This window comes from Dama dama, chromosome 23, assembly GCF_033118175.1.
Source record: "Dama dama isolate Ldn47 chromosome 23, ASM3311817v1, whole genome shotgun sequence".
Lineage (NCBI taxonomy): Eukaryota > Metazoa > Chordata > Mammalia > Artiodactyla > Cervidae > Dama > Dama dama.
In genome coordinates this window covers 76706624-76734600 of record NC_083703.1, presented here as the reverse complement: position 1 = coordinate 76734600, position 27977 = coordinate 76706624, and the positions used below count along the sequence as shown (strand labels likewise).

The 27977-nt window shown below is 53.4% G+C and overlaps 1 protein-coding gene across 1 annotated transcript in view; it reads left to right on the top strand.

The window, feature by feature from the left end:
- Positions 1–27977, top strand: part of PREX1 (phosphatidylinositol-3,4,5-trisphosphate dependent Rac exchange factor 1) — a 174944-nt gene that overhangs the window by 132649 nt on the left and 14318 nt on the right. The window contains exons 14-30 of the mRNA XM_061127442.1: positions 226–301; positions 7465–7537; positions 11887–12029; positions 13521–13613; positions 14566–14714; positions 16473–16558; positions 17590–17726; positions 18393–18504; positions 20194–20381; positions 20680–20841; positions 21526–21736; positions 22126–22402; positions 23043–23249; positions 24582–24670; positions 26108–26190; positions 26344–26434; positions 27565–27693. Coding sequence (XP_060983425.1) covers positions 226–301; positions 7465–7537; positions 11887–12029; positions 13521–13613; positions 14566–14714; positions 16473–16558; positions 17590–17726; positions 18393–18504; positions 20194–20381; positions 20680–20841; positions 21526–21736; positions 22126–22402; positions 23043–23249; positions 24582–24670; positions 26108–26190; positions 26344–26434; positions 27565–27693 — 2306 coding nt within the window. The remainder of the gene's footprint in view (positions 1–225; positions 302–7464; positions 7538–11886; positions 12030–13520; positions 13614–14565; positions 14715–16472; positions 16559–17589; positions 17727–18392; positions 18505–20193; positions 20382–20679; positions 20842–21525; positions 21737–22125; positions 22403–23042; positions 23250–24581; positions 24671–26107; positions 26191–26343; positions 26435–27564; positions 27694–27977) is intronic.

Here is a 27977-nt window from a genome sequence, read left to right as displayed (position 1 = left end):
CTTTTCCGAAGCCTTAGAGCCGCCTGAGGATGGGGTCCTGGGTTGGGACAGACCTGCTCTAGGTGACGCTGTGAGTGAGGGGCGGGTCCGGCCGGACTCCCTGGCCTCTGACCCGTGGCTGGAGAATCTGGAAGTCCCTGGACCCCGAGCGCTTTGAGCAGGGACTTCGGGACTGTTTCCCCTCCCTCCTGCCCGATCGGCTCACGGCCGGCTTCCTCTCCACAGGGACCGTGATTACCACCTGAAGACGTATAAGTCCGTGCTGCCTGGGAGCAAGCTGGTGGACTGGCTCCTGGCCCAGGTGAGAGCTCCCCTGAGTGGGTGTGACCCGGAGCGGAGGGGCTGACCAGGATGTGGGCCTTTGAGGTTTAAAAAGCTTTAATTTTAAATTTTATTGATTGATTTGGCTGCACCGGATCTTAGTTGAGACATGCAGGGTCTTTAGTTGCAGCCTGTGAGATCTAGTTCCCGGACCAGGGATCGAACCTGGGCCCCCTGTGTTGGGAGTGTGGAGTCTTACCTACAGGACCACCTAGGAAGTCCCTAAAAATTTGTTTAAAAATTATTATTATTATTTTTCTGTCCAACGGTTTTTTTATTTTTTAAAACATTAATCTATTTATTTTAATTGGAGGCTAATTACCTTACAATATTGTGGCGGTTTTGGGCATGCATTGACATGAATCAGCCACAGGTGTATATGTGTCCCTTCATCCTGAACCCCTCTTCCATAAAATTGTTTTTTAAATTGTGGTAAAATACAGATAATATGGGCTTCCCACGTGGTGCAGTGGTGAAGAACCTGCCTGCCAATACAGGAGACTTGGGTTTGATTCCTGGCTTGGGAAGATCCCCTGGAAGAGTAAATGGCAACCTGCTCCAGTATTCCTGCCTGGAAAATCTCATGGACAGAGGAGCCTGGTGGGCCACAGCCCATGGGGTCACAAAGAGTCAGACATGACTGAGCACATCGGCAAACACATAAGATAACATTTACCATCTTAACCATTTTTAAGTGTACAGTCCAGTAGCCTTAAGTTCGTTATTACACAACCATCTCCACCGTCCACTTCCAGGGCTTTTTCCATCTTGCAAAACTGAAACTCTGCCCCCGTTAAACAGTAACGTCCTGTGACTCCCCGCCGCCTGGCTCCTGGCAGCCACCCTTCCGCTTTCTCTGAGTTGGCCTGCTGGGGAAACCTGTGTAAGGGGCCAGGCAGTGTTTGTGCCTCTGTGTCGGGCTTGTTTCAGTCCGCATAAAGTCTTCGGGCTTCGTCCACGTTGCAGCCTGTGTCAGAATTTCCTTCATTTTAAAGGCTGAATAATATTCTGTTGGGTGGATAGAGCACATTTTATCTGTCAGTCAAGGGACAGTGGGGTGACTGCCACCTTGAGGCTTTTTGTTTTAGACATGAGATGATCCCAGGCAAACTGGGACAAGTTGGTTCCCTCCTGGCACCAAACCGGAGCCTCCAGGTGGGGCTTGCCAGGTTATTCCTTTCACACAGGTCCCCAGTGAGCAGGGGCTGGGCAGAGTCTTGGAAAAATCTATAAGCCGCTTTTGCTGCAACTACCCCAAGGCGATTGTTCTGTTGAGGTGCTGTGAACACTCCTACCTGCCTGCCTCTCACTGTGGGTGGCTCCTGTTCACAGCATGCTTATTCTGGGCCAGGGCCTGTCTGGGCTTTTGTGCATTGTCTCACTGAGTCCTCCACCCCATTTACAGATGGAGAACTGGGGTCCTGAGGGGCCAAGTGCCTAGTCAAGGGCACACAGCCTGGCAGCAGCATAGTTAGAACTTGGGTGGGCCCATCTTATCCCCTCATGCCTCAGTTCTGCAGACTTTTCAGGGAGCCTGCAAGAACCTTCATTCATAGTTCATAAGAAGAATGCACTGGCTCCAACGACAAGGAGAAGACTGTGAAATTGAAATGGATACATGTTTAAACTTTTATAGAGTACAGCTCTATGGCAGCCTCATTAATTGTTAAGTTTCCCATTCATAGAAACTTCATTCCATTCGAAAACAATTTACTCCCTGGATTTTCTCTTGCCAAACAAATTGCTGATGATTGCCTAGAAGTCAGAGCCAATCTATGTAAAGTAAAGCCTTCTTGGCCTCAGATCACTTCAAAAGCAAGCTTAGAAAATGCCTTGAAAAAACTTTGTCAAACCCCCAAAATGTATTTACTGTAGGACATGGGTGCATTTTAAAATATGTTTGTTAGGATGCGGGGCCCCAAAACGTGGGAGGTCTTTAAATGACCTTGGATTTGAATTTATAGAGTTGCATGGCTCAGAAGCACAGAGCTGCTAGCCGTTATAGTACACCACCCCCTCCTTAGGATCCCCTGAAGCCAGCCCAGAGCATGTGCTTTATCTAGCATGGCCTCTTGGGAGGGCTCGGGCCACTGCAGGGCTCCCAGCACAGATGGGACAGCAGCTGATTTTGGTGGAATAAGATCTTGGGGCTGTTGGGGGATGAGACTGGCAATAGACCAACCGGCGAGGAGGCAGATTCAGAACTACAGGCAGGGGAGCATGAGAACTCTCCTGAGAATGGTGTGGCCTTGGAGGAGTTAGGAAACATGGTCAGGTTTTGGATTTTTTGAAGGTAGACCTAACAGAGTCTGCTGTTGGATGGATGGATTGTGGGCGAGGGTTGAGAGAGGAGTCTTGAAGAACTCCAGGGTCCTTGACCAAGCTGGGGAGGCTCAGGGCTGTGACCTGGAGCACTCCAGCAAGGAGGAGAACTAGCCAGAGCAACTGCGCCTGCTGGTTTCTGTTTGTGATTGATGTCAGGCGCAGTGGGGACCTGCTCTTGGCCAGTACTGTCAGATTAGCTATGTTCCTGGCCGAGGCTCCCCGGAATAGCCCGAGTCATTGTCAGTGGGTCCTGAGAATGCCCCCACCCCCATCCCCCAGCATCCTGTTGCAGTGGAGGCAAGGGGAGAATGGTGGAGTAAAGTTTGCAGCTGACCCTCTGTCCACTTCAGCAGGCCTCCCATTGCTTGGCCTGGTCTGGGGACACAGGGAAGCTAATTGGAGTTGACATAGGATGGCTTCCATGAGATTGACCAAAAGACAGCTGGCATCTGGCTCCAGGTCACGGAAAGGGGAGGATGGTATGCGTATGGGTCTCTCTGCGTGGGAGAGGTTGGTGATGAGGATGTGACCTTGAAGACTGGTTATGGCAAGTCTTGATTAGAGTCATCCCCACCTTGTACCTTGGCAGGAAGGTCAAAAAGAAAACATATAATTGTGTAGTTCAGGAGGGTTATTTTGCTTTGAACACCTCTTCATTTCTAACTTCTAGATCATTCTGCTCCTTGAAACAAAATGTTGGTTGAAACCTCCTTAATCAGCTAGAAATGCTTGTGGCTGCACATAATAAGAAACTTGACTTACACAGTAAAGGCATTTTTTGTTGTTGTTGTTGTTCATGTAACTAGACATCCAGAGCTCATGATCCTAGAGCTCAACAATGCCATTTACACCCAGGCTCTTTCCATCTTTTTGTTCTACCACCTTGCCCGCTGCCACATTGTCATAAGACGGCTGCCACAGCTCCAGATATCACATCCATATAGACCTATGGCCAAAGGCAGGCAGCAGGGACAGGTGAAGAGAGCTTTCTCACTCTGTTTATTGGGGGAGGAAACTTCCTCTTGTCCTGTCCCTTCCCAAATAGTCTTCCTCTTGGTCTCATGGCCAGGTGGGTCTCACATATACCCGTAAACCACTCCCTGGGGAAGACGACAAGGATGGCTGAGGGTGGCTTAGAATTCCTCAGAATTCATTCCTTGAGGCTCCCTACCAACTCCTTGGATGAATCAGAGTTCTCTTAGCTCTGAGAATGAGGGAGGAATCCTTTGATTGACAAGCTACATATTGCATCAGTTCTGCTCTCTGTGTATTGTCTCATTTAATCTTCAGAAGAACAGTTGTTATCCCTATTTTACTGATGAAGGAACTGAGCCTCAGGTTTTATAACTTGCCTCAGGACACACAGAAATGGGGTACCCCTATAAGACTGTGCGTGTGTGTGACGGGGGCTTTCATGGTGCCTTGATAGTCATAATAATAATAGAGATAGTAGTAATACTGCCTCTATTGATTATAACCTGTACTTGGAATCTGAGCAGGGAACACCACTGAGGGGTGGCAGAGGCCTTGGAAAGTCAAGAGCAAATCCAGGGATTAAAAAAATACAGATGAGGACCTGAAGCTTGGAGAGGTGGGAGTTGCCCACGGTCACGGCTTGGCCAAGCAGGGGTTTGAATGCGGGGACACCAGTTTCAGGTTTGCTCTCTTCCCCTCTCTGCTCACGATTTTTGGTCTGTGTTGCCTGGGCTCCAGGACGCCTTGGGCTGCGGCCATCAGAAGGAGAGTGGGGGGCAGGGGGTGGGACAGGAGAGAGCAGGTCAGGCCAGGAGCCAGGTGCTGCGGGGAGGCTGGCGTCTGCTGGCTCCTGTGCCGGCTCTGCAGAGATGTGCCCGAGTGCCTGCCTCGCTGACCCCACGGCCAGGCAGATGGTGATGCTGGCCGAGGCGGGGGTTCCAGTGCCTGGGGGTTGGGGCGGCGGGGCCTGGATGGGAGCAGGCAAAGGGCGGTCTGTCAGCTCAAGGCACCAGCAGAAGAAACAGGATAAACAAGGACAGGGCAGGGGTCCTGGCCACAACCCTGGGCAGCTCTCCTCCCCTCTTGGAGCCTCAGTTTCCCTATTTGTAACTTGGAGGGCAGACCCGGCTGTAAGAGGATTCCATTCTCAAGCTGTGACCTTGGGCCAGTGCCACGTCTGTTGGTCCCTCAATGTCTTCATCTGCCAAACGAGGTTAATAAGAGCAGCTGCCCCTGGGTCGACCCTCAAGGCTGTTAGTGTGGCTGGAGCCCCCCAGCCAGGGGGCTGGTGGGCCATTCGGGGGGCAGGGGAATGCAGGTGGAGAGGTTTATTACACTGTGGGGAGAAAATGGGGGCTTGTGACTTTCGATTTCCTCACGGCTGGTAGGATGTGGGTGGGGGCTTACTCTTCAGGTGGGGGGGGCGCATGCAGGGCTGGTGTATTTCACTCCTGACTGGAGGATCCTGCTGCTGTTGGGATCTTTGGAGCTGCCCCGTGGGTTACCCCAGGGCCCTCTGGGGAGAAGAGGGGAGGGGATGGGCTGGGGGCCCAGGTTGTGAGAGCTTCAGAGAGCCAGCTGGGCTCCAGACGTCAGCCCGGCCCCCGACCCCCTCCACGTTCGGGCTTGCCCGCCTCCTGGGCCCCTCACAGCGGGAGGCTGTGGCTGTGGATGTGGCCTTTGGGATGGATGGCAGCCCCCTGCCCCCGGCGAGGCTCAGAGCCTGCCGGCCCTCGAACCACCAGCCCCAGGTCCCACAGGGCAGGTTTGTCATCCATGAGTCAGCCTGGGGCAGCAAAACAGGAGGCCAGCGGCTGCCCCAGGCTCTGCTCTGGGGCCTGCAACTCTGAATTCATTTCTCCTTTAGCCCAGCCACTCCACTGCTGGCCGGGGGCTCTGAGGGTGGGTGGAATACACCCCAAGTGCAGGCCGCTGGCCTGGCTGTGTCAGGCAGTTGTTTAAATGAGAGGCTGTAGGCCCTGTGACCCTCTGAATGGAGGCGAAGCTCGTTGACCTGGCTACAAGCTCCTGAATGAGTTAGTCCTTGCTCACCACGTCTTTATCCAATCCGCAGGTATTTAGAAGCACCTGTGGTGTGCCAGGCTCTGTTCTAAGCCCTTCGCATTCAGCAGGGAACGGGCGCTTTCCTTGTGGAGCACCCTGTCCTCACTGGCCAGGCTGGCTTCTGTGCTGCAGACTCCGTCCACCTCTGGACCTCCATCCCTGCTCTTTCCTTTGCCTGTCACTCCCCCCATGCACGCACAATTCACATACTTTGCCTGGATATACTGAGATCGTTTGGGTTGCAAGAAGCAAAAATAGAATCTGGTTAACTTAAGGAATATAAAAAAGACACAGTGAATTCCTGGGAAGGCCATGGAGCACCCACAGAGTCAGGAGAGACCCTGGAGCCAGGCCTTAAAAGGAACCGGCACCAGGAAACTCCCAGCTCCTCAGGAGCAGGCGCGATGGGGCACTGTCTCCAGGGCACGCTCTCAGGCAGGATTGGCTCCAGCTGCTCCCTGACCTTGGGTTCCTCTGCTCAGGGGTCATGTTCTGGGCAGGGAGGCTTTGCACTGGCCTTGCCTGGACCCCGTGCCCTAAACCTGGCCAGGGGTTGGCGGTAGCAAGCCTGGAGGGACCTTCCCCTCAAGGCGGCATTCCATAAGGGAGAGTTGGCCCTGGAGGCAGGCCCAGCAGGGGCCCAGTACACTGGCCACACCCGTTCATTCTGCAGTTTCGGGTTGGATGTCACTTCCTCCAGGAAGTCTGAAATGAGCCAGACCCCCGATTTAGGAGTATTTTCAGTTACGAGAACAGAAAACGCAACTGAACACTGGCCTGAGCAAATAACATGCTGCACATCAGTAGCACTTCATATCAAGAACCTTCTGTCCTTCGCTCTGTCATCCTCAGCAGTCTGCCACCTTGATCATGACATGGCCTGCAGTCCCTGCATCACTTCCTCATGTAACTTTATCCCAGGCAGGGAGGGGTGCTGTTGCTTTTCCCTTTTATTAGGGAGGAAGATATTTTCCAGGATTGCCTGGTAGGCTTCCCCAGATGTCTTATTGGCTAGAGCCAGGTCAATTAGGAGTTGAACTTGATTTCTTAATATCAGAGAGCCAACTACAGAGGCTGAAACCAATTATGGGTTTGTTTTTCTTTAGTACGAGAGAAGGTTGGAGGTTGGTGAGACAGAGCTGCTGGGACAATCTCATGATATCTTTGAGGACCGCCCTCTCCCTTTCTTTTTGCTTTGCTCTGCTTTGTATGTTTCTATTTTCCATTGTGATATGAGATGGCTGCAGGAGCTCCAGCCATCACATCTGTGTTCCAGGCAGGCAGGAGGAAGAGATACGAAGGGCCAGGGACACAGTGTTTTTCCAGAGTTCACTGTCAGTGATTTCTGCTTGTGTTTCATTGGCCACCACTGGCTATAGTGGAGGCTGGGATCTGAGGTTATCTAGATAGATGCACTGCCATCTATATCAGTGAGGGTTTCAGTACCAGGGCCGGATGGGGTGGGGGAGGGTTGTTGCTGGGCAACCAACAGTGTGTGCCACATAAAATCTTCATTTCTCTTTTTGCGGTATTTATCACATGATACTCCATGCATTTGTTACATTTACATAATTAACATACAATTAAATATTTTTCTGTTTTGAGAGTTGTAAATAACAATCACAGACATGGTTGGGGGTACCACAGTAAATAAGACAGAGGCACATCCCTGCTCTCATGGGGTCTGCCTTCCTGGGGTAGCAGTGGGCTCTTTCTCCACCTGGCTCAGCCCCTTGGGCCAGGTCCACCTAACACCTTCCCCTTCTCGTTCTGTTCCAGGGTGATTGCCAGACACGTGAGGAGGCGGTGGCGCTTGGCGTGGGGCTGTGTAACAATGGCTTCATGCATCACGGTAATCCAGCCCTCCCCTCAGCCCAGCCTCCCCAGGGGGTGGGGTGGGGTGGGGTGGGGGTCTGTCCTGAGACAGAATTGCTGGCAGGGACCCTGGTCCATGGTGCACGTTTCAGTGAGGGGAAACAGGCCCAGAGACAGCAAGTGGTAGGCTGGCCGGCTGCCCAGCAAGGCAGTGGGTGTGGATGCCGGGTCTGTGGGCCTATGGACTGCTGTGGCTTTGGGCCTGCGCGTGAATTCCCCTCCTCCTCCATCCCCAGTTCTGCACTGATGCGGAGACCACTTCAGGTGTCTAGTGGGGACCGAGGTGTCTGGTAAAATCCATGGGCTTCCCAAGCCTTTACTTCTGGGTGGGAGATGGCCTCCCAGGGTCGGTAGTGAGGCTGGGTGAGGTGGGCCTGGTCCGTGGGCCTCCTGGGAGGGGAGGAGAGGGGTCCGTGGGGACAGAGGATGGCCGGGCTGTGAGCGTGAGAGGGAGGAAGCTAGGCGGGGCCTTGCCCCTCAGACACGTCCCTCCTCCTCCCGCAGGGAGAAGTGTGTCGGAGGGGAGGCGGGTGGACAGTGTGAGATGGTCCTGGGGAGGGAGAAATGGTTCCACTGACACCGCTTTAAGATAACAGAGAGATTATACCCTGGGCCCGGCCTCTCCTAAGAACTCTGCATGTAGTGATTAGTTTAATCCTTGTGCTGGTCCTTTGATGTTGGTATGGAAAACATGCCTGTGTGTAAACGAGGGCCAGAAGCCCAGGCAGTTAGGACACTTGCATAAGGAGGGGCTGGGATCTGGACCCAGGCAGGGTGGTGTTACAGGCCTCTAGTGTGCTCTGGTCCCTGGGGAGCCCCCAAGTTCCCACTTTTTTAGGATGAGTGGACTTTTAACCCCGCCCCCCCCAGCAGAGAGTCTTTCTCTGGCCTCCAGAACAACCTCAGGGCCTTGTCATGTGCAGTGTTTCCCTCGTCCAGGGGCCCCTCCCTCCCTGCCTCGTCCCCTGACTGGTCAGTGTTTCTGCTCAGTTCTGAGGCCCCCGACCAGCTCAGAGAGGTCCTCTCCTGCCTCCCGCTCTGGACCAGCTCAGATTCACTTTTTTTCCCGGGACTGTTCTGTCCCCGTGAGGCTGAGTCCACACGTCCCCTCTGTCTTTGATCATCCATAGCCTTTTGCCTGTGGGCACCATTCGAGGCTCTGGGGACCAGAGGTGAACAAGAAAGACAAGTCCTGTCCTCGCGTCATGCGCGAGAGTCACGCAACCGTGAAATAAGCTGAAGCCACGCTGGGAGGAGGAGCGGCGGAAATCCTCCCAGCGTCTGCTCTATGCACCCCTCAGAGGTCGGCAGACTCTGCCTGTAGACGGCCAGACAGTAAACGTCTTAGTTCTTGCAGGCCGCACAGTCTTTGCCACAGCCCAGCTCTGCCCCTGTGGTCTGAGAGGGGCTACAGGGCATGCGTAAACACGTGGGCGTGACGTTTAGCCAATAAAACTTTATTTAGAAAAGCAAGCTGGGGGCCACAGCTTTCTACACTTGGTCCAGGAGCTGGATTTGGTGTCCCTTTGCCCCATGAGGTGAAAGGCCATCCAGTTTGCCCTCTGCCTTGGAGCCAGCAGGCCTTGTTCTGGGCCCGACTCAGCTTGCTGACAGCAAAGCCCTCTCCTCTCAGCCTCAGTTTCCCCATCTTTCCCTCCCCGTCTGAGCTCAGCATTCTGACAGCTCTGGGTGGTTGGGGTCCACTCCACAGCTGAGAGGGGCAGGTCGGGCCCAGTCAGGGCAGCCCGGGTCATTCTCAAAACCCAGACTGTTCCCTGCAGGGATCTCTCTGAGCCCCATCCCTCTCTCCCGTCAGCTGGGCAGAACCTCTCATTTGTGGGTGAGAGTAATTAGGGGTCCACCCCAGCGGCTATTTCAGGAAGGCGGCTGTCTGAGGACCTTCTGCTGGGGTGACCCAGGGCAGCGCCGACACCCTCGGGGGCGCTCGGGGAGAGAAATTGCAGGGTGCCGCCCTTGGTCCCCTCTGCCTGCCACTAGCTCCAGACCAGGCTAAAAGAGGAAAGGGCCAATCCTAGGGTGGCGGCTGCTGCAAAATGCAGGTTAGGGTGGCGGGTGGAGGGCGTGGTGGGGCCTGCCTGGCGCCTCTCAGGGTGTCTGACCTGGGCTCGTGGGACCCTGGGGTGTCCCCGGGGAGAGACCCAGAGGCAGTGGTCCAGCCCCCTTGCTGTAGGTGCAGACAGGGAAACGGAGGCTCATGGTTTAATCTTTGCGGCAGCTCGGGGACGTTGGTTGTTATCCCTACAGATGAGGAAACTGAGGCTCAGAGAGGCTAAACGGCCTTGAGGTTGGGGGCGGGGGGAACTGACCAAGGCTTTCAGCGATGGTCTGTGCCCGCGTCTCATGAAGCCTGGCCAGTGGCCTTGGCTGGATGCTGGGAGTGGTCGGCCCTCACCTGGCCGAGCTCCTGGACTCCGGGATTCCAGCTGTTTCCCCAGATATTTCAGTTGAGACCTAAGACACAACACGGTGCTCCTCCTCCCTCTCCCGGAGTCCTGTAGCCTCGTGTTTACAGTGGAGGGGGAGCCAGCCGGCCTCCTGGGGCCTGGCTCCCAGCTCTGGGGAAAGCAGCAATTTGAGCGTCTGTTCTCTCCAAGGAGGTAATAGAGGTGGCCTGCGAGCCATGCTCACAAACAGCTAGCTGTCCCGGGAGGGGAAGGAGGCAGAAAGGAAGGCTTCTTGATGCTTTTCGTGTCCTCACAGGCCTTCAGAGAGGCCTGAAACTAAGGCAGCTGCTTGTCCTTTCCCGGGCCCACTGACCTCAGACGACTGCCTCGACCTCTGCCCCTTATGGAATTTGTCCCTGTGCCCATCTGTCAGGCCAGGCTGGGCAGTATGATGAAGAGGAGGAGCCTGGGCTCTGTGACCTTGGGCAGTTTATTTAGCGCCTCTGGGCCTTAGTCTTCCTGTCTTTAAAAGGGGTGCAGCAGGTCCTCCTTTGTCTGCGGAGTAAATGAACTTGAGCCTATATTACGGGTGTGCTCTGCACTAGAAGGTATTTAGTTAAATTGTAATCCACAGGGACCACATCACATGCTGATTGTTATCAGGTTTTTTTTTTTTTCTGTTTTTGTTTTAATATTTTTCGGTCACACAGCATAGGGGATCTTAGTTCCCTGACCAGTGATCAAACTCATATCCCCTGCAGGGGAAATGCAGAGTCTTAACCACTGGACCGCCAGGGAAGCCCCTGTTACTGGTTCTTTTTACTCACTTTCCTGCCTAGTCTTAGAGGTCTGAAGACTTCTTCTGTAAGGACCCGGATAGTACATGTCTCAGGTTTTGTGGACCATACAGTCTTCTGCAATTATTTAACTTTGTCATTGTGACCCCAGAGCAGCCCCAGACAATATATAAATAAATGGTGTGACTGTGTTCCAATAAAACTTTATTTATAAAAAGTGGGAGTGAGCCACATTTGGCCCACAGTGACTGAGTGTACCATTTCCTGGCCTAAAGTGTCTCACTGTGGTCTGTTTCTGATTATTAGTGAGGGTGAGTTCCTTTCCATGTACTTGGCACTTACATTCTCTTAGGTTTTCCCATTTGTTAATTACTTATTTATATCCTTTACCCATTTATCTATGAGTTTCCCAGCTTTCTCTGGTTGATTTGCTGGAGTTTCCCGAGATTTCTCCTTTGTTGATTTTAGACCATACGGTTAATTTTGAATCTGTGGCCTGCCTATGGCCTTGCTATTGAATGGAAGTCCTTAATTTTATCATACTGCTTTTGGGGGGGTCTTGTATATGAACTCCTTTTCTGTTTTAAGACAAAGACACTTGCCTGCATTTCATTTGGTGAGCTTTAGTTTTCCTGTTCTTATTTAGGTCTTTGATTCAACAGGAGTTTATTGTTATATATGGTGTGAGGTAGGGATCTGATTTTATTTTTTGCTGTAAGTGAATCAGTTTTCCCCGTACCATCTATGGAATACTCCACGTGGTTGTTCATCATCCATCATATGCTAAGTTCCCATAAAACAGTGTCTTCTTATGTGATAGCTGTTCTCTTCCACTGGTTCTTTATTTCTGCTGTGATTCCGCAGCTTTGTACCTTACATGGCTTTGTAACATGCCTTTATATGAGCAGGTGGGATGAGTCCAGAATTTCCACGAGAGTCGGAAAGCCAGGCTTTTATGTGAACTATCCTAATATGTTAGTTTTGGCACAGGACTTTACTTACTAGAACACCATGCTGGCCAACCCAAGCTTGTCCAGGGGCTGGTCCTGGCCCATGCCTGCCAGTCGTCAGATACCGCTGCGGGCTCCCCGTGTGGGCCTGACCCCGTTTCTGTGGGTTTGCAGTGCTGGAGAAGAGTGAGTTCAAGGACGAGTCCCAGTACTTCCGCTTCCACGCAGACGAGGAGATGGAGGGGACCAGCAGCAAGAACAAACAGCTGCGCAATGACTTCAAGCTGGTGGAGAACATCCTGGCCAAGCACCTGCTGGTAGGAGCAGAGCCGAGCTCGCTGCGTCTTCCCTCCCAGGCCTGGGCAGCCTTCAGGCTGTGGCTGGGGAAGTTGGGCTCACCCTGGGGCGCCCAGAAGTAAGGGGGGATTTTAGGCGGTGGTCGGCAACACCGCCCAGACGCCAGGCCACTTTCCTGGCCAGGCCACCCTCCTGACAGAGGAGACTGGGCTCGCTGGGCTCCCTTTCTTTGTCTTTCCCCCTCCTCTTGTCCACCCCACCCCCAGCCTAGCCTTTGCACAGAGGATGGCCTCTTGAAATGACCCCTCTCACACCAAAGCCTTGGGTCTTCTGGGCCGGCGCCCTTGTTCAGTTGCTGTGACTGGCCTTGCAGTTAAGGCAGGACATTTACCAGCCTGGTCAGGTGTTTTACCAGCCTCGCCCACCACATCCTGTTCTGTGCCTCCTGGTGGGCTGCAGCCTCCACCTTGAGGCCTGGCCCACAGCAGGCAACCGGGAGAGAGGCTCAGAGAGCTTGGGTCTCTTAGCATAAGCCAGAGTTGGGGCTGAAGCCTGCCCAGTGTGCAGGGCTCTGTGCACGTCCGTTTCTCCTGCCACAGAGCCCTCAAGCGCTCCACACCACACTTAGAACAAAACCTTCCTGCCTCTTTTTCTTCCTCTCCTGTGTTCTCCCCTTCCTCGCCCCATGTAGCCCAGCCACTCAGATCTTCCGTCTTACCCTCCAGTACTCTGGGGCCTGACTCAGGGCCCTGGCACCTGCTGTGCCCTCTGCCGGGAGCACTTTTCTCCACTCTTTATAAACTTCTGTCCCTCATTTCATTCAGGTCTCAGCGCAGATATCCCCTCCCCTGGCCCTGCTTCTGTGCCGCGTTCTATCCCTTTAAGTGCTTTATTTTAATTCAAAGTACATACACCCCAGCACCACATTCTGTATATCTTTGTTTGCCGTCTGTCTCTCCCACTAGACAGACAGCTCCATGAGGGCAGAAACCATTTGTCTTATTTGGTGATGTCTCCAGAACAGTGAAGTACCTGGCCCATATACTAGGCAGCAGCTCAGCAAAATATGTACTGAGCAAATAAATGCATTTCCCTATATCCCCACCACCACGGATCCCCGAAACCTCTGCGATGGGGAGGGACGGCTCCTCCCTAAACCCCCTTCCTGTCCCTAAGTTCTTGGTGGCAGGACACTTTGGGGTCTTATTTATTTCATTAAGCCAGTAAGTTGTTATTGAGCATCTGCAGTATGACCACAGCTGGGGAGACAGTGGAGCATAATAAGTAAGGAGGCTCTGTCCTCAGGCTGGGAGGAGGAAAGGGGAGACAGGCCAAGAAAGCTAAATGAATACGTGGTCACCCCACTCCCAGCCTCACCCTGAGCAGATCTGGGACAGGAGGAGCTGGCCGGGTCCTGGTCCCCTCCAATCCGCCCCCTTGTGGGGGCCAAGCTGGGGCAGGCTCCAGGCCCCCCTCCCTGTCTCACCACCTCTCCTGCCTCGAACCCCCAGATCCTGCCCCAGGAGGAAGACTACGGCTTTGACATCGAGGAGAAGAACAAGGCTGTGGTGGTGAAGTCAGTCCAGAGGGGCTCGCTGGCAGAGGTGAGGCGGCTCAGAGGGGCCCCCCCGGCCCCCCGGACTGCGTGCAGACAGGAGAGTGGGGCACCCCTCCTCCAGCTCAGAAAGCCCTGGAATGGCAGTGGTTCCTCCTTGCTCCTTGCCCTCCTGGGGAAACTGAGTCCGGGTCTCTGGGAACTAGTGATGGAGCCCCCCGGGGCCAGGTTGCCCTCCCAGCGTGTACCACCAGCTCCCCCTGCTGGTCCTGTGGGAGCCAAATGCAAAAAAACCACCCGGGGCTCTGAATCAGCTGATTATAGAAAAACTAACGGTCACCCGCCTGAGTAGGGCAGGTTTGTTTTGCTGTTCCGAGATGGATACGAGGTCTGGAGGAGGGAGGTCAAGGCTTCAGCCCCAGGGCCTCTTAGCTGGGAGATAGGGGGCTGTGCAGACGGCTGGGAGAGAGGCGCTGGCCACTTTTTCCAGGGGGCTCTGCTTGCTTCCTTGTAGCGATCAGCAAGGCATTTGGCTGTGTGTAGTAGCCGCAGGCTGGGCTTGACAGTGGCTGGAGCCGCGGGGCTGCGGTTTCCTTATGACGTAAGCAGTTTAGAAAGAGGTGGTTATAAGTCTTGGTTCAGGGTTGACATCTCTTCACCTTTGCTGGCCAAGGCCTCGTGGTCACAAGGTGGCCACCCCAGGTCGATGCCTCGTGTCCTTGCAGAGCCGGGCAGGAAGCAGGGGCGGGCTGGGAGCTTCTTCTCAGGGAAAATGTCTTTGCTGTTAGAGGCCCCCACAGGCCTCCCCTCACAGCTCGTTGGCCTCACTGCACAGAGGGCAGCAGGGTTGCCCTGGAGGTGGGGGGTGGGGGTGTCTCACTTGGGTCCTACTTGGTCCCTGGGGCTGGTGACTCTGTACCCCTGAATTAAGCGGCTCCTTAGTGAGAAGGAGAGGGGGTCAGTTACCTGCTATGCTGGTCTCCCTCACTGCCCCCGCCCAGATGGCCGGCCTGCAGGTGGGGAGGAAGATCTACTCCATCAATGAGGACCTGGTGTTCCTGCGGCCCTTGGCTGAGGTGGAGTCCATCCTGAACCAGTCTTTCTGCTCCCGCCGCCCGCTGCGTCTCCTGGTAGCCACCAAGGCCAAAGAGTGAGTGTCCCCAGGGGCGGGGTCCCTGGTGGCCTTCCTCTCAGGATGAGGAGTTGCCCGGGTCCTGGGGGGATGGTGGTGGTGGGGTGCCTGGCTGACCCGGGTCCCTGCGGCTGGGGGGTCCTTCTGCAGGCATCTGACAAGGCGCTGCTGGCTCCGTTCAGTCGGCAGGAGCTGACCGGGTGCATGCTCTGTGCCCGCTGGTGTTTCAGGCTCTGGGGACCCAGGCCTCGTCTGCATAGACCCATTTCTGCCCCCACAGAACTCGGTCTGATTGGAGGCTAGAGCAGGAGACGGACAAAATCAAAGCAGAAAAGGGAGAGATGTACCAGGAGGTAGTGAGTGTGGACCAATATATTGGGTTGGCCATAAACCGTTCTGGTTTTTGCATCACATCTTATAGGAAAATCCAGACGACCATTTTGGCCAACCCACTGTAAAGCTGGGACAGGAGAGGGGCTGTGTGGAGGAGTGGTGGTCAGGGAGATGCCCCTGAGGACGGAGGTGAAGACCTGAAGGGGGTGAGGGCGGGGGTCGGGGGACATCTGGAGGAGGGGGGTTCCCGGCAGAGGAAACAGCGAGGGCCCCTTGGTTGGCACTGGGGCTGGTGCGTTTGAGCAACAGTGAGGAAGCTGATGGGGCTGGAACAGGGTGGGCACTGAGATCGGTCAGACAGTAGAGGCCAGGCCCTGTGGGACCTGTGTCCACAGTAAGGACCGTGGAGCTACCGGAAGGTTCTGAGCAGAGGGGCGGCGTGATCTGACGTGGGGTCCCGCAGCATCTCCCTGGCTGCAGGTGGAGACTAGATTGTCAGGGCGGGGCGGAAGCCAGAAGTGTGGAGAGGAGGCTGCCGGCCGGCCCTGCCCAGCCGCGGTGGGCGTGGTGAAAAGTGGTCGGGTACCAGATATAGGCACCGGGAGGAGCGTTTTCTATTTTAAATCCTCCGCATTTGCTTTTCAGCTTCTCCCTTCTATTTAGGGCAGATGCTCCTGGTTTTCTGTTGACGGGAGTGATAGAAAGTTTTAAATAGGATTCTTTCAGTTAAAAGGCTTGTCAGTTTCGGGGACATGATTGATTGTTTGGTTGGTATGTAGAAGTGGGAGAAATCACCATGGTGGAACATGCCAGCTTCAAGTTCCAGAAATACCTGGGGTTTGAGAACAGGCTCCCAAGATGGCTTTTTATGGCAGGTAGGGACGATCCAAGGCCTAATGTGGGAGACATGCCTTAGACAGGGAAGCTGATGGCTACGTTGAAGCCCCTGGATTAATAATGACTCTGGGCACGGGCTGCCCACTCTGCCCTGGTGATCCACCCATAGAGTGGCTGGGTCGTCTGGGCTTTCACATCATGATCTCTGGGGGATACGTGGACATTTTTTAAAGTCAGCACCCAGATGTGCTGGGGGTCACTTGTCACTCTCCAAGTCAGTGATTATTGAATAAAATATACACACTGGCCAAGATACTGGTCTGGTGGCCACGAGGCCTCTTCTCACGCAGAGGATGACAGAGAAGGGTTAGGAGTGTGCATAGACGGACTTTCTGAGGGCGGGTTGGCTGGTTCCAGTGAATCACAGAGCCTGTTCTGTGCGCTCTGGTTGAGCGAGGTTTCTCTGTGCATTTGGAAAGTCTGGTGCTGCTGCTGTCTGGGGCTGGATTTCCCAAAAGCCCGGGAGGCAGGGGCTCCCCCGGTGGCCCCCTGGGCTGCCTTTCCGGAGTGACTGCCGTACCTCACGGCAGCTTCTGTTCTGTGCAGGATCGTCAAAGTCCCCGACCATCCGGAGGCCCTGTGCTTCCAGATCCGCGGAGCAGCCCCGCCTTACGTCTACGCAGTGGGGAGAGGTGAGTGGGAGCCCAAGAGACGTGGAGTGGGGCTTTGGGAGGCCGGTCTATTGTGTTTGTGGAAGGAGTTCAGAGGCGCCCGCCCAAACAGTCACCTCTAGGCCCATGCCTCTTAGTGCACTTACCTTCTTTGCTGGAAGTCAAGGCTTGTAAATATGCATGCCTGTGGGGGTCAGGCAGCTACACATGGGCAACTGAAAGGAAGCACTAGAGAGTGGTGAGGACTGTGGCAAAGTGAGAAACATGCACATTCACTCGAAACAGGGCAGTGTTTCTTCAGCTCCAGCTCCTTATTGCCAGGCAGGAATGTGGCAGTTTGAGAGTCATGGGACAGCTGAGAAAGCATGCCCTTGGAGCCTGGTAGACCTGGGTTTGAAACCTGGCTTCTCCTAGACACGTGACCTTGAGAGAGCCACTTTGCCTCTCTGAGCTTCTGTTTCTCTGTCTGCAAAATGGGGCTGATCCTGGCTGCAGTATCACGGGGTTGTTGTGGGACTTAAAGGAGAAGAGGGCTTCCCTGGTGGCTCAGGGGTAAAGAATCTGCCTGCAGTGCGGGAGCTGCAGGAGATGCGGGTTCGATCACTGAGTCAGGAAGACCCCCTGGAGGAGGGCGTGGCCACCCACTCCAGTATTCTTGCCTGGGGAATCCCATGGACAGAGGCGCCTGGCAGGCTACAGTCCACGGGGTTGCAAAGAGTCAGACATGACTGAAGTGAGTAGCAAGCACACGTGAAAAGGAGACGAAGCTCTGGAGTGAAATGTGCCTGGGTTCAAGGCCAGCCTCCCTTGCCGCATGACCGTGGGCTCACTGCTACTTCTCTGAGCCGCGGTCTCTTCTTCTGCCAAATGGGAATGGACAGTGTCTGTCCTGCCTCCTGGTGTGGGGTGGAGAGTGGCTGCAGGGTGGGAGGATGGAGGTGGCATTTGGTGTGGGGTGGGGAACAGGTTCATCTGGTTATTCGCCCTTGCCTGATACTACCCCAGCCTGTCATCGCCTGGTATCTGGCCTCAAGCACGCCTGTCCCCTTTAGGCTCCGAGGCTGCAGCTGCAGGCCTCTGTGCCGGCCAGTGCATCCTGAAGGTCAATGGCAACAATGTGATGAATGACGGAGCCTCAGAGGTCCTGGAGCACTTTCAGGCATTCCGGAGCCGCCAAGAAGAGGCCCTGGTGAGCTGCCTGACAGCCAAGGGAATCAGGGAAGCCCTGCTCGCTGGGGTGGAGGCTGAGGAGACCCTCCCTTCTCTGGGGAAAAGCTTGCATGCACTGCAGGGTTCTGCGTGGGGGTGGGGATGCCGACCTGAGGGCTGAGCTGGGCTTGGGCTCTGGGACCCCTCTGCTTCCCTAACCCTCGCGGCCTCAGTTTCTACAGCTGTGAAATGGGTGTGATAAGACCCTCTTTTCTTACCACGTAGGCACGTTGGGCAACTAGTCACATTGATGATAAGAAATTGATGTTATACTTGGGTTGGGGACCCAGGGTTCTGTGGACCGTGATTCATTGGTTTATTTAATAAGCGTTTCTTGCGCACCTGCTGTGTGCCTGGCGTGTTTCTACACCCTGGGGCCACAGGAGAGACAAGCTTTCTGCTCCCATGAAGCTGACTTAGGTTTTCAGTGGCTCCCCTTTCCTGGCTTCTGTGAGGAGCGTAGACTGTGGTCACTGAGGGTCAAGTGTGACTGGAGGTCCCTCAGGAAGTTTCCGGGGTAAAGTCTGGGAGGGCTCTCTGAAGGTGGTGTCGCCGACAGGCTGAAACCCTGAGCTTTGGAGTTGGGACAGCGTGCACCTATGCTCCTGGGGTCGCGGCTGCCCCTCTTACTCTGCTCCCCACACAGGGCCTGTACCAGTGGATCTACCGTACCCATGAGGATGCACAGGAGGCCCGGGAGGCTGCTGGCGAGGACCCCAGTGGCGAGGGGGCCCGAGAGGAAGACCAGCTCAACTCGGGTAACGGGACAGGCAGGCTGTGAGACAGAGACGCCGGTGGGGACTGGGTCCTCTGTGTCCACGCTCCTCCCAGTCCTGTCTGGTCCTTCTCAATGCTGTCAGCTCTGTATGAGTCTCTGATCGCTGCCGTAACCAGTACTGGGAACCAGGTGGTTTAAAACCACACGCATTTGCTACGTCACAGTTCTGGAGGACATAAGTCCGAAAGCGCTAATCAAGGTGTCAGCAGGCCTGCATTCCCTTCCGTGGCTCTTCACTTGCCTGTTTCAGAGAAACAGCTCCCCAGCCAGCCCTGTAAACCCTGCTTCTTTGTTGACCCCAAAGTCACCAGCGTGGAGCCCAGAGCTGTCAGACACCAAGGCATCGGAAGCCGCTGGTCTTCCCACGTCTCCTCCTGCCCCTTAGCCCAGCAGACCACAGAAGCAACTGGAGAGGAGGAGCTATTAGTCAGACTCCAAGCATCTAGTCGGCACCTACTATGTGCCAGGCTCAGTTCTAGGCTTGGAGGATACAGTAAGGATTAAACCAAAAACATCCCTGCCCTTGGGGAGCTGTTCTGCTGCTGAAACACCCACAGCCTGAAAGAGGGGTCCTAAAGGAGACAGGCCGATGGGAAGACGGAGAGACCGGAGGCCAGCTCCGAGCTCAGTTTATGCCCCTCTGAGAGCAAGGGGCCATGCAAAACATGGGTGACCCCAGAGATGACGATGGTAAACCACACTGGCAAGAGCTGGTGGCTTTGAAACTTCCATTCAATAAGTAGAAGCACCTACTGTGTGCCAGGTCATGTTCAAGGAGCTGGGGAAACAGGCGTGAACAAAGCAGACCAGGTCTCTGACCTTAGGGCGCGGACATGAAGGGAGCCAGACGATGAACGAAAGAACAGAAAAATTGATAATTGGTGATGTAGCATGGTGGGTGAGGGGGGAAAGGGTGACAGTGTGTGTGTTGAGAGGTACTCTTTGGAGCAGGTGGCAAGGAAAACACTTCAGGCCATAAAATGCCTGCTTTCTTCCTAGATATGGCACTGCCTAGATGTGTGACCTCTAAAGAGTCACAGTCTCTCTGGGACCTCATTAATCTGGACTGAAACTGGGCTCCATAAAAACATGGGCTCAGCAAACTAAAAAGGCTGAGTAGGGTTAACAAGCTTCAGGTCTGGCTCGATCCAGCATTTCATATACTGAGGAGGCCTTCTTTTTCTCCAGTTCTCAGCTCTCCTCCCTCTGTGTTGGTTTCCCTCTTACATGCTGTTTTCTCTACCTAGTGGCTTTGGTAACTTGAAATCCAGTTGAAAAAGAGAATGTCTCCTTCTCTTTGTAGATCCAAAGAGATCTCACTCTCATGGACTCAGCTTGGGTCACATGCTTGTTCCTGAACCAGTCACTGTGAATAGAGGAAATCAAACATGCTGAATGGCCAGGCCATTGCCTCTGGGGGAGGGTATGGATGGCAAATGAGTCTCCTTTTCTGAGCCCCAGAGACTGTGAATGAGACTCAAGGCTTGATTCCTAAAAGGAGAATCTTTTAGAGTAAGAAGTGAGTGATAGTGGGCTGGCAAAAGTGAAAAGAGCTGCAGCTCAGGTTTCAGTCTCCCCGTCTGTCTTAACACGGGGTGTCCGCAGTGCTGGGTCAGGGGCTGGCTTGCTGTGGCCCCTCCTCAGAGTCCCCTGTCCCTCTGGCTTCCAGCCTTCCCCCTGATGTCCCTGGGTGCCCAGCCGAGCCAGCACGAGGACAGCCCTCTGGTCAGCCTGACAGTGGACAACGTGCACCTGGAGCACGGCGTGGTGTATGAGTACGTCAGCACCGCGGGCATCAGGTGCCACGTGCTGGAGAAGATGGTGGAGCCCCGCGGCTGCTTCAGCCTCACTGCCAAGGTCTTGCTGGGTGTGGCCCTGCCCTGCCTCCCGGGGGGTGGAGCAGCCAGATCCCCACGTCCTCTGAGTCAGCCTGGGGAAACTCGGTCCTTATCCCTGCCCCTCCACTTGGTAGCTGTGGGGCTTAGGAGACTGACTTCTTATCTCTTAGCCTCAGTTTGCTCATCTGTTAAGTGGGCCAATAGTAGACCTGACCTATACAGGTATTACAAGGCGTATAGTAGTCACCCAAGATAAACTCCCTTAAGACTCTGCCAGGTGCCCGGTGAGTACTCAGTAGCTGTTAATGTTTCCGCAGATCCTTGAGGCCTTTGCTGCCGATGACAGTGTCTTTGTGCAGAACTGTGGGCGGCTCATGGCCCTAAGCAGCAACATGAGGACCATGTCCCACTTCGAGTTCCGCAACATCTGTGACACCAAGCTGGAGAGCATTGGCCAGAGGATCGCCTGCTACCAGGAGGTGCCTGCACCCTACAGGGTCTCAACTTGGGGTGTCTCTCAGTTGTAAATGTCAAATCCCAACCCAACTTAGCTTAAACAGACAGGATAATTAGCTGGTTTATATTACTGAAACGTCCATAGTAAGCTTCAGGCGTGGTCGTATCCAGCACTCAAACAGATACCACACTGTTACAAGAACAGGACCTAACCTCTCCTCTTGACTTTGTTTTCCTTATTGGCTTTGATTTCAGTTAGGCCCTTTTCATGCGGTAATAAAATGGCCCCCAGTAGCGTTAGCCTTAGCAACCCCAGCAGAAATAGAACGCCGTGAGAGCTCTCCTTGGCTTGGCTTGGGTCCCCTGCCTAGGCCTGTACAAGTTCTGCAGGAATGGGGAGGCAGCGTTACTTGAACCTCACAGGTGCTGGGTCAGGGAGAGATGTTCCCCCAGGACACCTCAGGTGCAGCTAAAATGGAGACATGTAGGTGGGTAGGTGCTTGGAAGCCTCACATTCCTCCAGGAGTTCCCTGAAATCTGGGTCCAGTGAAAGGCAGTGCAGGGGAATTTACTTTTCCATTTGGACTTCCTGGCATTTTTTTCCAATTTTGGAACGTCTGGCCTAGGCTAGGATAAAGTGGGTACTGGAGGTGCGCCAGAATTCCCAGACCCCTGAATCACAACCCCATGCCCCCCTCCTTTCCCAGTTTGCAGCTGAGCTAAAGAGCAGAATCAGCCCACCCTTCAAACAAGCACCCCTGGAACCCCATCCGCTATGTGGCCTGGACTTTTGCCCCACCAATTGCCACATCAACCTCATGGAAGTATCCTACCCCAAGACCACTCCCTCAGTTGGGAGGTCCTTCAGCATCCGCTTTGGTCGCAAACCCTCCCTCATCGGCCTTGACCCAGAGCAAGGTAACTGCACGTGTCCGTCAAAAATGTGTTCAGATCTCACACTACAGTACTTAAATAGAAGCATGTCTGAAGGCCAACAGGCTAGAGCTGGAATGGTGGCACTATGGTCATCAGGGATCCAGACTCCTATCTTTCTATGCCACCATCTCTAAATGTTGCTTTTATCCTGAAAGATGCCTCATGGTATAAAATGGCTGCTGGAGCACCAGCCATCATGTCTACATTCCAGGCAGGAAAATGATCACAGTAGTTAAGAGCGTATTGGCACCAAACTGAAACTTTCTTATTGAAGCAGTTTAATGTATTAAAAGAGTATTTTAAACGGAAATCTTTTTTTCATTTACTGGGATCCTTAAAATGGGTTTGTGAGCTTTTGCTCCCTACCATAGGTCACCTGAACCCCATGTCCTATACCCAACACTGCATCACCACCATGGCTGCCCCATCCTGGAAGTGCCTGCCTGCTGCGGAGGGGGACCCACAACGTCAGGGTCCCAACGACAGCAGCTTTGGGCCAGCCAATGGAGCCCTTGGCCAGGAGGACCGAGGCCTGAGTTTCCTGCTCAAGCAGGAGGACCGTGAGATCCAGGACGCCTACCTGCAGCTCTTTACCAAACTGGATGTGGCGCTGAAGGAGATGAAGCAATATGTCACTCAGATCAACAGGTGAGCCTCGTGTCAGGGTCAGGGTTTCCCAGCATCTGCGGCATCAACATTTTGAGTAGGATTATTTTTTGGAGTGGGGGGGTGTCCTGTCCATTAGTGGTTATTAGTGGTCTCTACCCACCAGATACCGGTAGCACTCCCTTCCCTAGTTCTGACAGCCTGAGATGTCTTCAGATGTTGTCAGATGCCTTCTGGGGGCAGAATCATCCTGACTGAGAACCGCTGCTCTAATAAAAGGATGGATGTAGGCAGCATCGTCAGTAGAGGCTGAAAGTATCGGTGAAAGGTTTGGGGGGAACTTTATTATTTCAGCACTGCAGAGAGAGAAAGCCGACTGGACGTGATGGCCCTTTTGGTGCCATGCAGCAGGCCATACACACAGCGCCACCTACAAAGTGTTCTCACCAACACAAGTCACACAATTCTCTGATCCAAGTTCCAGGCTGGCTAGATGATGCGGGGTATGAGGGAGGCTGAAATGGTACCTCAGGGATGACATTGGCTAGATGATGCGGGGTATAAGCGAGGCTGAAATGGTATCTCAGGGATGACATTGGCTCAATCCAGGAGGTGGGCGGTTCTAGGTGACAAATGACCCGGGGCTTTTGTGTCTTGAAGTTCAAAGTCTTTGCTCCCACAGGCTGTTGTCCACCATCACAGAGCCCACCTCCAGTGGGTCCTGTGACCCCGCCTTGGCCGAGGAGGCCTCCTCCCCACCGCTGGTCAGCGAAGAGAGCGAGATGGACAGGACCGACCACAGCGGCAGCAAGAAGGTGTGCTTCAAGGTGTGCGAGGAGGATCAGGAGGACTCAGGTCACGACACCATGAGCTACCGGGACTCCTACAGGTGGGGGCAGGCCTGGCATGCAGGGGTCTCGTGGGGTTTGGTGTGGAGGCATAGTTGAGGCCCTGGCCGTGGAAAGGTCAGAATCAGAGGATGTTTCTCAGGAAGCCGTGGGACAGAGTGCTATTGCCTACCTGTGTTTTTTGTGGTTCTGGGGAGTTATTGAGTCCCACAGCACACCCAGGACATGCTCTTCAGCCTCCCTCCCCCCAGACGAACGTTTCAGGGCCTGCCCCTTGGGGACACCACTGATCCTTTCTGCCTCAATTCCTGTCCCCATACGCTGATGGATCGTAGTCCAAGAAAAAGTCAAGATCTGTGTGTTTAAAAATCAACGTCAGGCCTCTGGTTTTTGCAGTAAACGCTGTTTTTCCTTGATCCAGGGAGTAAGACCATTTTTTCCCCCTCCTAACTCTCGAGGATCTGAATTGTTTTCTCCTGGTTAATTATTAACAAGATGGGTGAAGTCTTAATTAGTGGGTTGAACAGACCGAAAACTCAATTTCCTGTAATAAACCGTAGAGTGAATGGAATTCTGCACCACAAACAAACAAGCGCTGTGGCCTCCAGTGAAAAGGTTCTCCAACATCTGATGGTTGTGGTTAAACTAGAACCTTGGAGGGACACTTCATATGATTTTGGGCAAAAAGAGAACTGATAGAATTTGGCAAGGCTCTGGGCCCTGTCCTCCCGGCATTTATAGCCTTTCAGTCTTCAAGGGGCCCAGAGTTTCTTGGTGTCTGTGTAATGAGATGGTCTGGCTGTCTAGTTCCTGTGTGTTCTTGGAGCCCTGTGTCCACAGACCAAGATCTTATCTCTCTGCGTTTCCGTTCTGACATTTTTGGATCCTCCAGTTTTTCCTTTAATAGTCAGAAAAGTGAAGGAAAGAATTTCAGGGTTGTGGTTTTTGATTCCCCATACCTTCTGAGTTCCTGGGTCACAAGCTAAGCACACACAGCCCTTGTTCTAAGGAGGTTTCCAGCCAGGCCGTGTGGTCGAGTGTCGGGGTGCAGGTGTATCTAGGGACAAGACTGTCCCATGAGGGGCGTGACGGTAATTACACCCGAATGGAAAGGAGTCCATGTCCGCCTACCATTGCTGTGTTTCTATGCCGAGGCCTGGAGATGTTTCTCCAGGGTGGGACCTAGGAAACCCACCGGGACAACCTTCCCCGTCTCTGGCACTGGTGGTTGGCCAACAGTGCTCTCTTTGGGCCAGTCATCTGCCCGAGGGTTTTGGCTACACTCCAGAAAGTGGGTTCCGGGTGCTGGGACCAGAGGCTGTGAATGGGGAGGCAGAGGGTTGACTCACACCTTCCTCTCTGCCGCTCTGCAGCGAGTGTAACAGCAATCGGGACTCTGTCCTGTCCTACACCAGCGTGAGAAGTAACAGCTCTTACCTGGGCAGTGACGAGATGGGCTCCGGTGAGTGCCAAGGCTGAGTGGGTCTCCGATGAGATCATAATTTGTTCATTTTTATTTTGTTACGCTTTCCTACACCTTCTCTTGTTTTCTGTTACTTTGCATGGTGTGGTCATGGTTTTCCTTCACTCATTTCGCATGTCTTTATTGCACACCTGTTATGTGCTGGGACCACAGCCGTGAATTTTGAAAAGACAGGCCCTTGTAGAGCTCACGTTCTCTGTGAATGTCGTGGACACAGAACAGATAAAAAACACACCTAATCCAGTTACCGGGTGGGATGAGGGCTCCCGCATTGCTAAAATGGGGCAACCTGATGGTTTCCAGGAATGACACATGCTCAAACCCAAAATTCATACAGCAGAAAAGAAGTACATGAAAATCAGTCAGAATCTCAACCTCTCCCACAGAAGTGACCATTGAGGATATTTGGGGATCACTGGTGAACATGTATTTCTGCACAGAGGTGAAGAAATATGGGTGGATGGCTGGAGGGACAGTTAGACATAAATAAGAATTTATAGGTTAGCGTGGCTCAGTGGTGAAGAATCTGCCTGCCAATGCAGGAGACACAGGTTCAATCCCTGGGTCGGGAAGATCCCCTGGAGGAGGAACTGGCAAACCCACTCCGGTATTCTTGCCTGAAAAATCCCATGGAGGAGCCTGGCGGGCTGCAGTCCATGGGGTTGCAAAAAAGTTGGAAACAACGGAGCAACTGAGCACATAAATTTGATTATATGTTACTTGCAACTTTTACTGAGAGACTGAAACTTGTTTAATTTTCATGGATTTCAGCCTTAAAAATTTTTATTTTGTGAATGGGATAGACAATCACATGGTTCATAATTCAAAAGGCGTGAGAGAGGGTGGGTGGTGACAAACTCCCTCCCACTCTTGTTTCCCGGCCTCCTGCTTCCCAAGCTCCCACTGTCGCTGCTGTCCTGTGTGTCCTTCCAAAGGTAGTCTGTGCATAAAAATTTAATTTAAATTATACTTCAGTTTAGCAGAAGAAAAAGAAGCTCGGGAAATATCAGAGCTATTTCTGACCTTTGGATAAATATTTCATCACAGAAGCTATTCAGCTGCAAAAAATACCCCTGGGGAGGTTTTAGGAAGGCAATTTAAATGAAACGACTGGGGGATGAATGAGAGATGTGGGATCTGGTTCCTTTACTTGTTTTCAGAGTGAAAATAGTAACAGTGACTTACAGTTGTGTAATGTTTTAGTTCCTGTTGGCCATTTTGCAGATAAACAAACTGAGGCTCAAAGAAGTCAAGTGATTTGTGCAGCGTCGCACAGCTGGGACCTGGATCTATCAGGCTCCAAGTCCACTGTGGGTTTTGGAGCTCTGTAGCTACGTTGCCTTCTTGCAAAAGAGGCTGGGAAGGTGTGCGATGGGGCAGGAATAGTTGATGGCTGTGGTTTCTTCCTTCTGCTAGGGGATGAGTTGCCCTGTGACATGAGGATCCCATCAGACAAGCAGGACAAGCTTCATGGCTGCCTAGAGCATCTCTTTAACCAGGTAGGATCTTTGTCCCAACCCTGGCCTGACCTTGAGTCCTTCCCATCACCCGGGGTAAGAAGCCGGGAGCCAGGGCAGGGGCCAGAGGTCATAGGTTCTAGCCTCTTGGAGGGCCCTGAGGGCCAAACTAACCCGGGGCTTCCTGTTGCCCAGGTGGACTCCATCCACACACTCCTCAAGGGGCCAGTCATGAGCCGAGCTTTTGAAGAGACCAAGCATTTCCCCATGGACCACAGCTTACAAGGTGAGCGGAAAAGAGTCCTCCAGGGTGAGGGACGGCAGCCCCATCCATCGGGGACACAGCCACCTGTGACGTGGCGCGTGTGCTGGACGGGGGGCAGGCTGCCTGGGCCACACGCTGTCCTCTTTGCCCCTCAGCTGCCGAATGGCCGTGGGCCAGTCGGCAAGCTCAGCCCATGGGCCGAATCCGGCCCACGGCCTGTTTTTGTACAGACTACGAGCTGAGAATGATTTTTCCTTTATAGTGAGTCATCAAAACAAAAGAAAACATGTGACAGGAACCGAATGCCCTGCAAAGCTTAAATCAGACGCTATCTGACTCTTTACAGAAAGTGTGTGTGGACCCCTGGGCTGGTCTCTGAGCCCTTCCAGCCTCCGTCTGCCCATATATAACACAAGGGGAAGGATTGGAGCACAGTTTGCCAGACCTCAAAAACCCCTAACCCTCTTCGTCATTTTAGACGTATTCATAGAATCTACCGACATCTTTACATTTTTTAAACTATATTCATTTGCTGCCTGTATTGTTATTGATAGATCTTGTCTGAAAAAGTGTCTCCCTTTAAAAAATTTAATTTTGAAAAGAACTTACTAAACTTCCTGAAGGTGGAAAATCATCATAACATGCCATAAAATAATAAGTCCAATGGAACCAACAATGAAAAATGTCCTTGTCCTGTAGTTAGGCACTGTTGTCTGTCCAGAGCTCTTTGTTGTTTATTCATGAGAGGGATTAACAAGTTAAAGAAGTGTGAAGGACTTGACAGCACCAAATTGAGACTTTCTTCTTGAAATGATTGAGAGAAAAATAATCAACATTTATGTCTTGCTACCTGCCTTTCCTCTTGTTTACCATCGAGCCATTTACCCATCCCCCCACCCATTTATCTACCCATCCATCCATCCATCCACTCTCCCCACCCACTGACCCACTACCATCCACTTATCCGTTCACCCACCCATCCATTCATCCACCATCTGCCCGCCCACCCACCCATCCATCCATGGACCAGACGATACCCACGGCTCCCGCCAGCACCCTTGAGCTAAGAGTCTGAGCTTTGGGATCTAGTGATGGGACAGAGGCCTCTGTGGCACCATTTCTCAAAGCTTCTTGTCTCCTTCCTGCTCCAGAGTTCAAACAGAAAGAGGAGTGTACAATCCGTGGCCGGAACCTGATCCAGATCAGCATTCAGGAGGACCCCTGGAACCTCCCCAATTCCATCAAGACCCTGGTGGACAACATTCAGAGATACGTGGAAGGTCAGTCGGGCAGGGAAGGCTGTTATGTGGAGGGCTTGTGGCCTCCGGTTCTTAATGTGGAACACGGGAGGGTCAGCAGTGGGTCCACCTCTGTGCCCCCGTCTCTCTAGGCCCCGGGAGAGGACAGGAAGCGGCAGTGCCGCTTTCTCAGGGCCCTGGGACAGTACACACGTGGTCAGGGAACTGCTCATCTGGGGTGCCCGGGGCTTCCTTGCAGAATCAGGAGGCTGAGGAGGCCGAGCTTGTTCCTTCCCAGCTTCCAAAGCTGTGGATTTAGTTAGGTT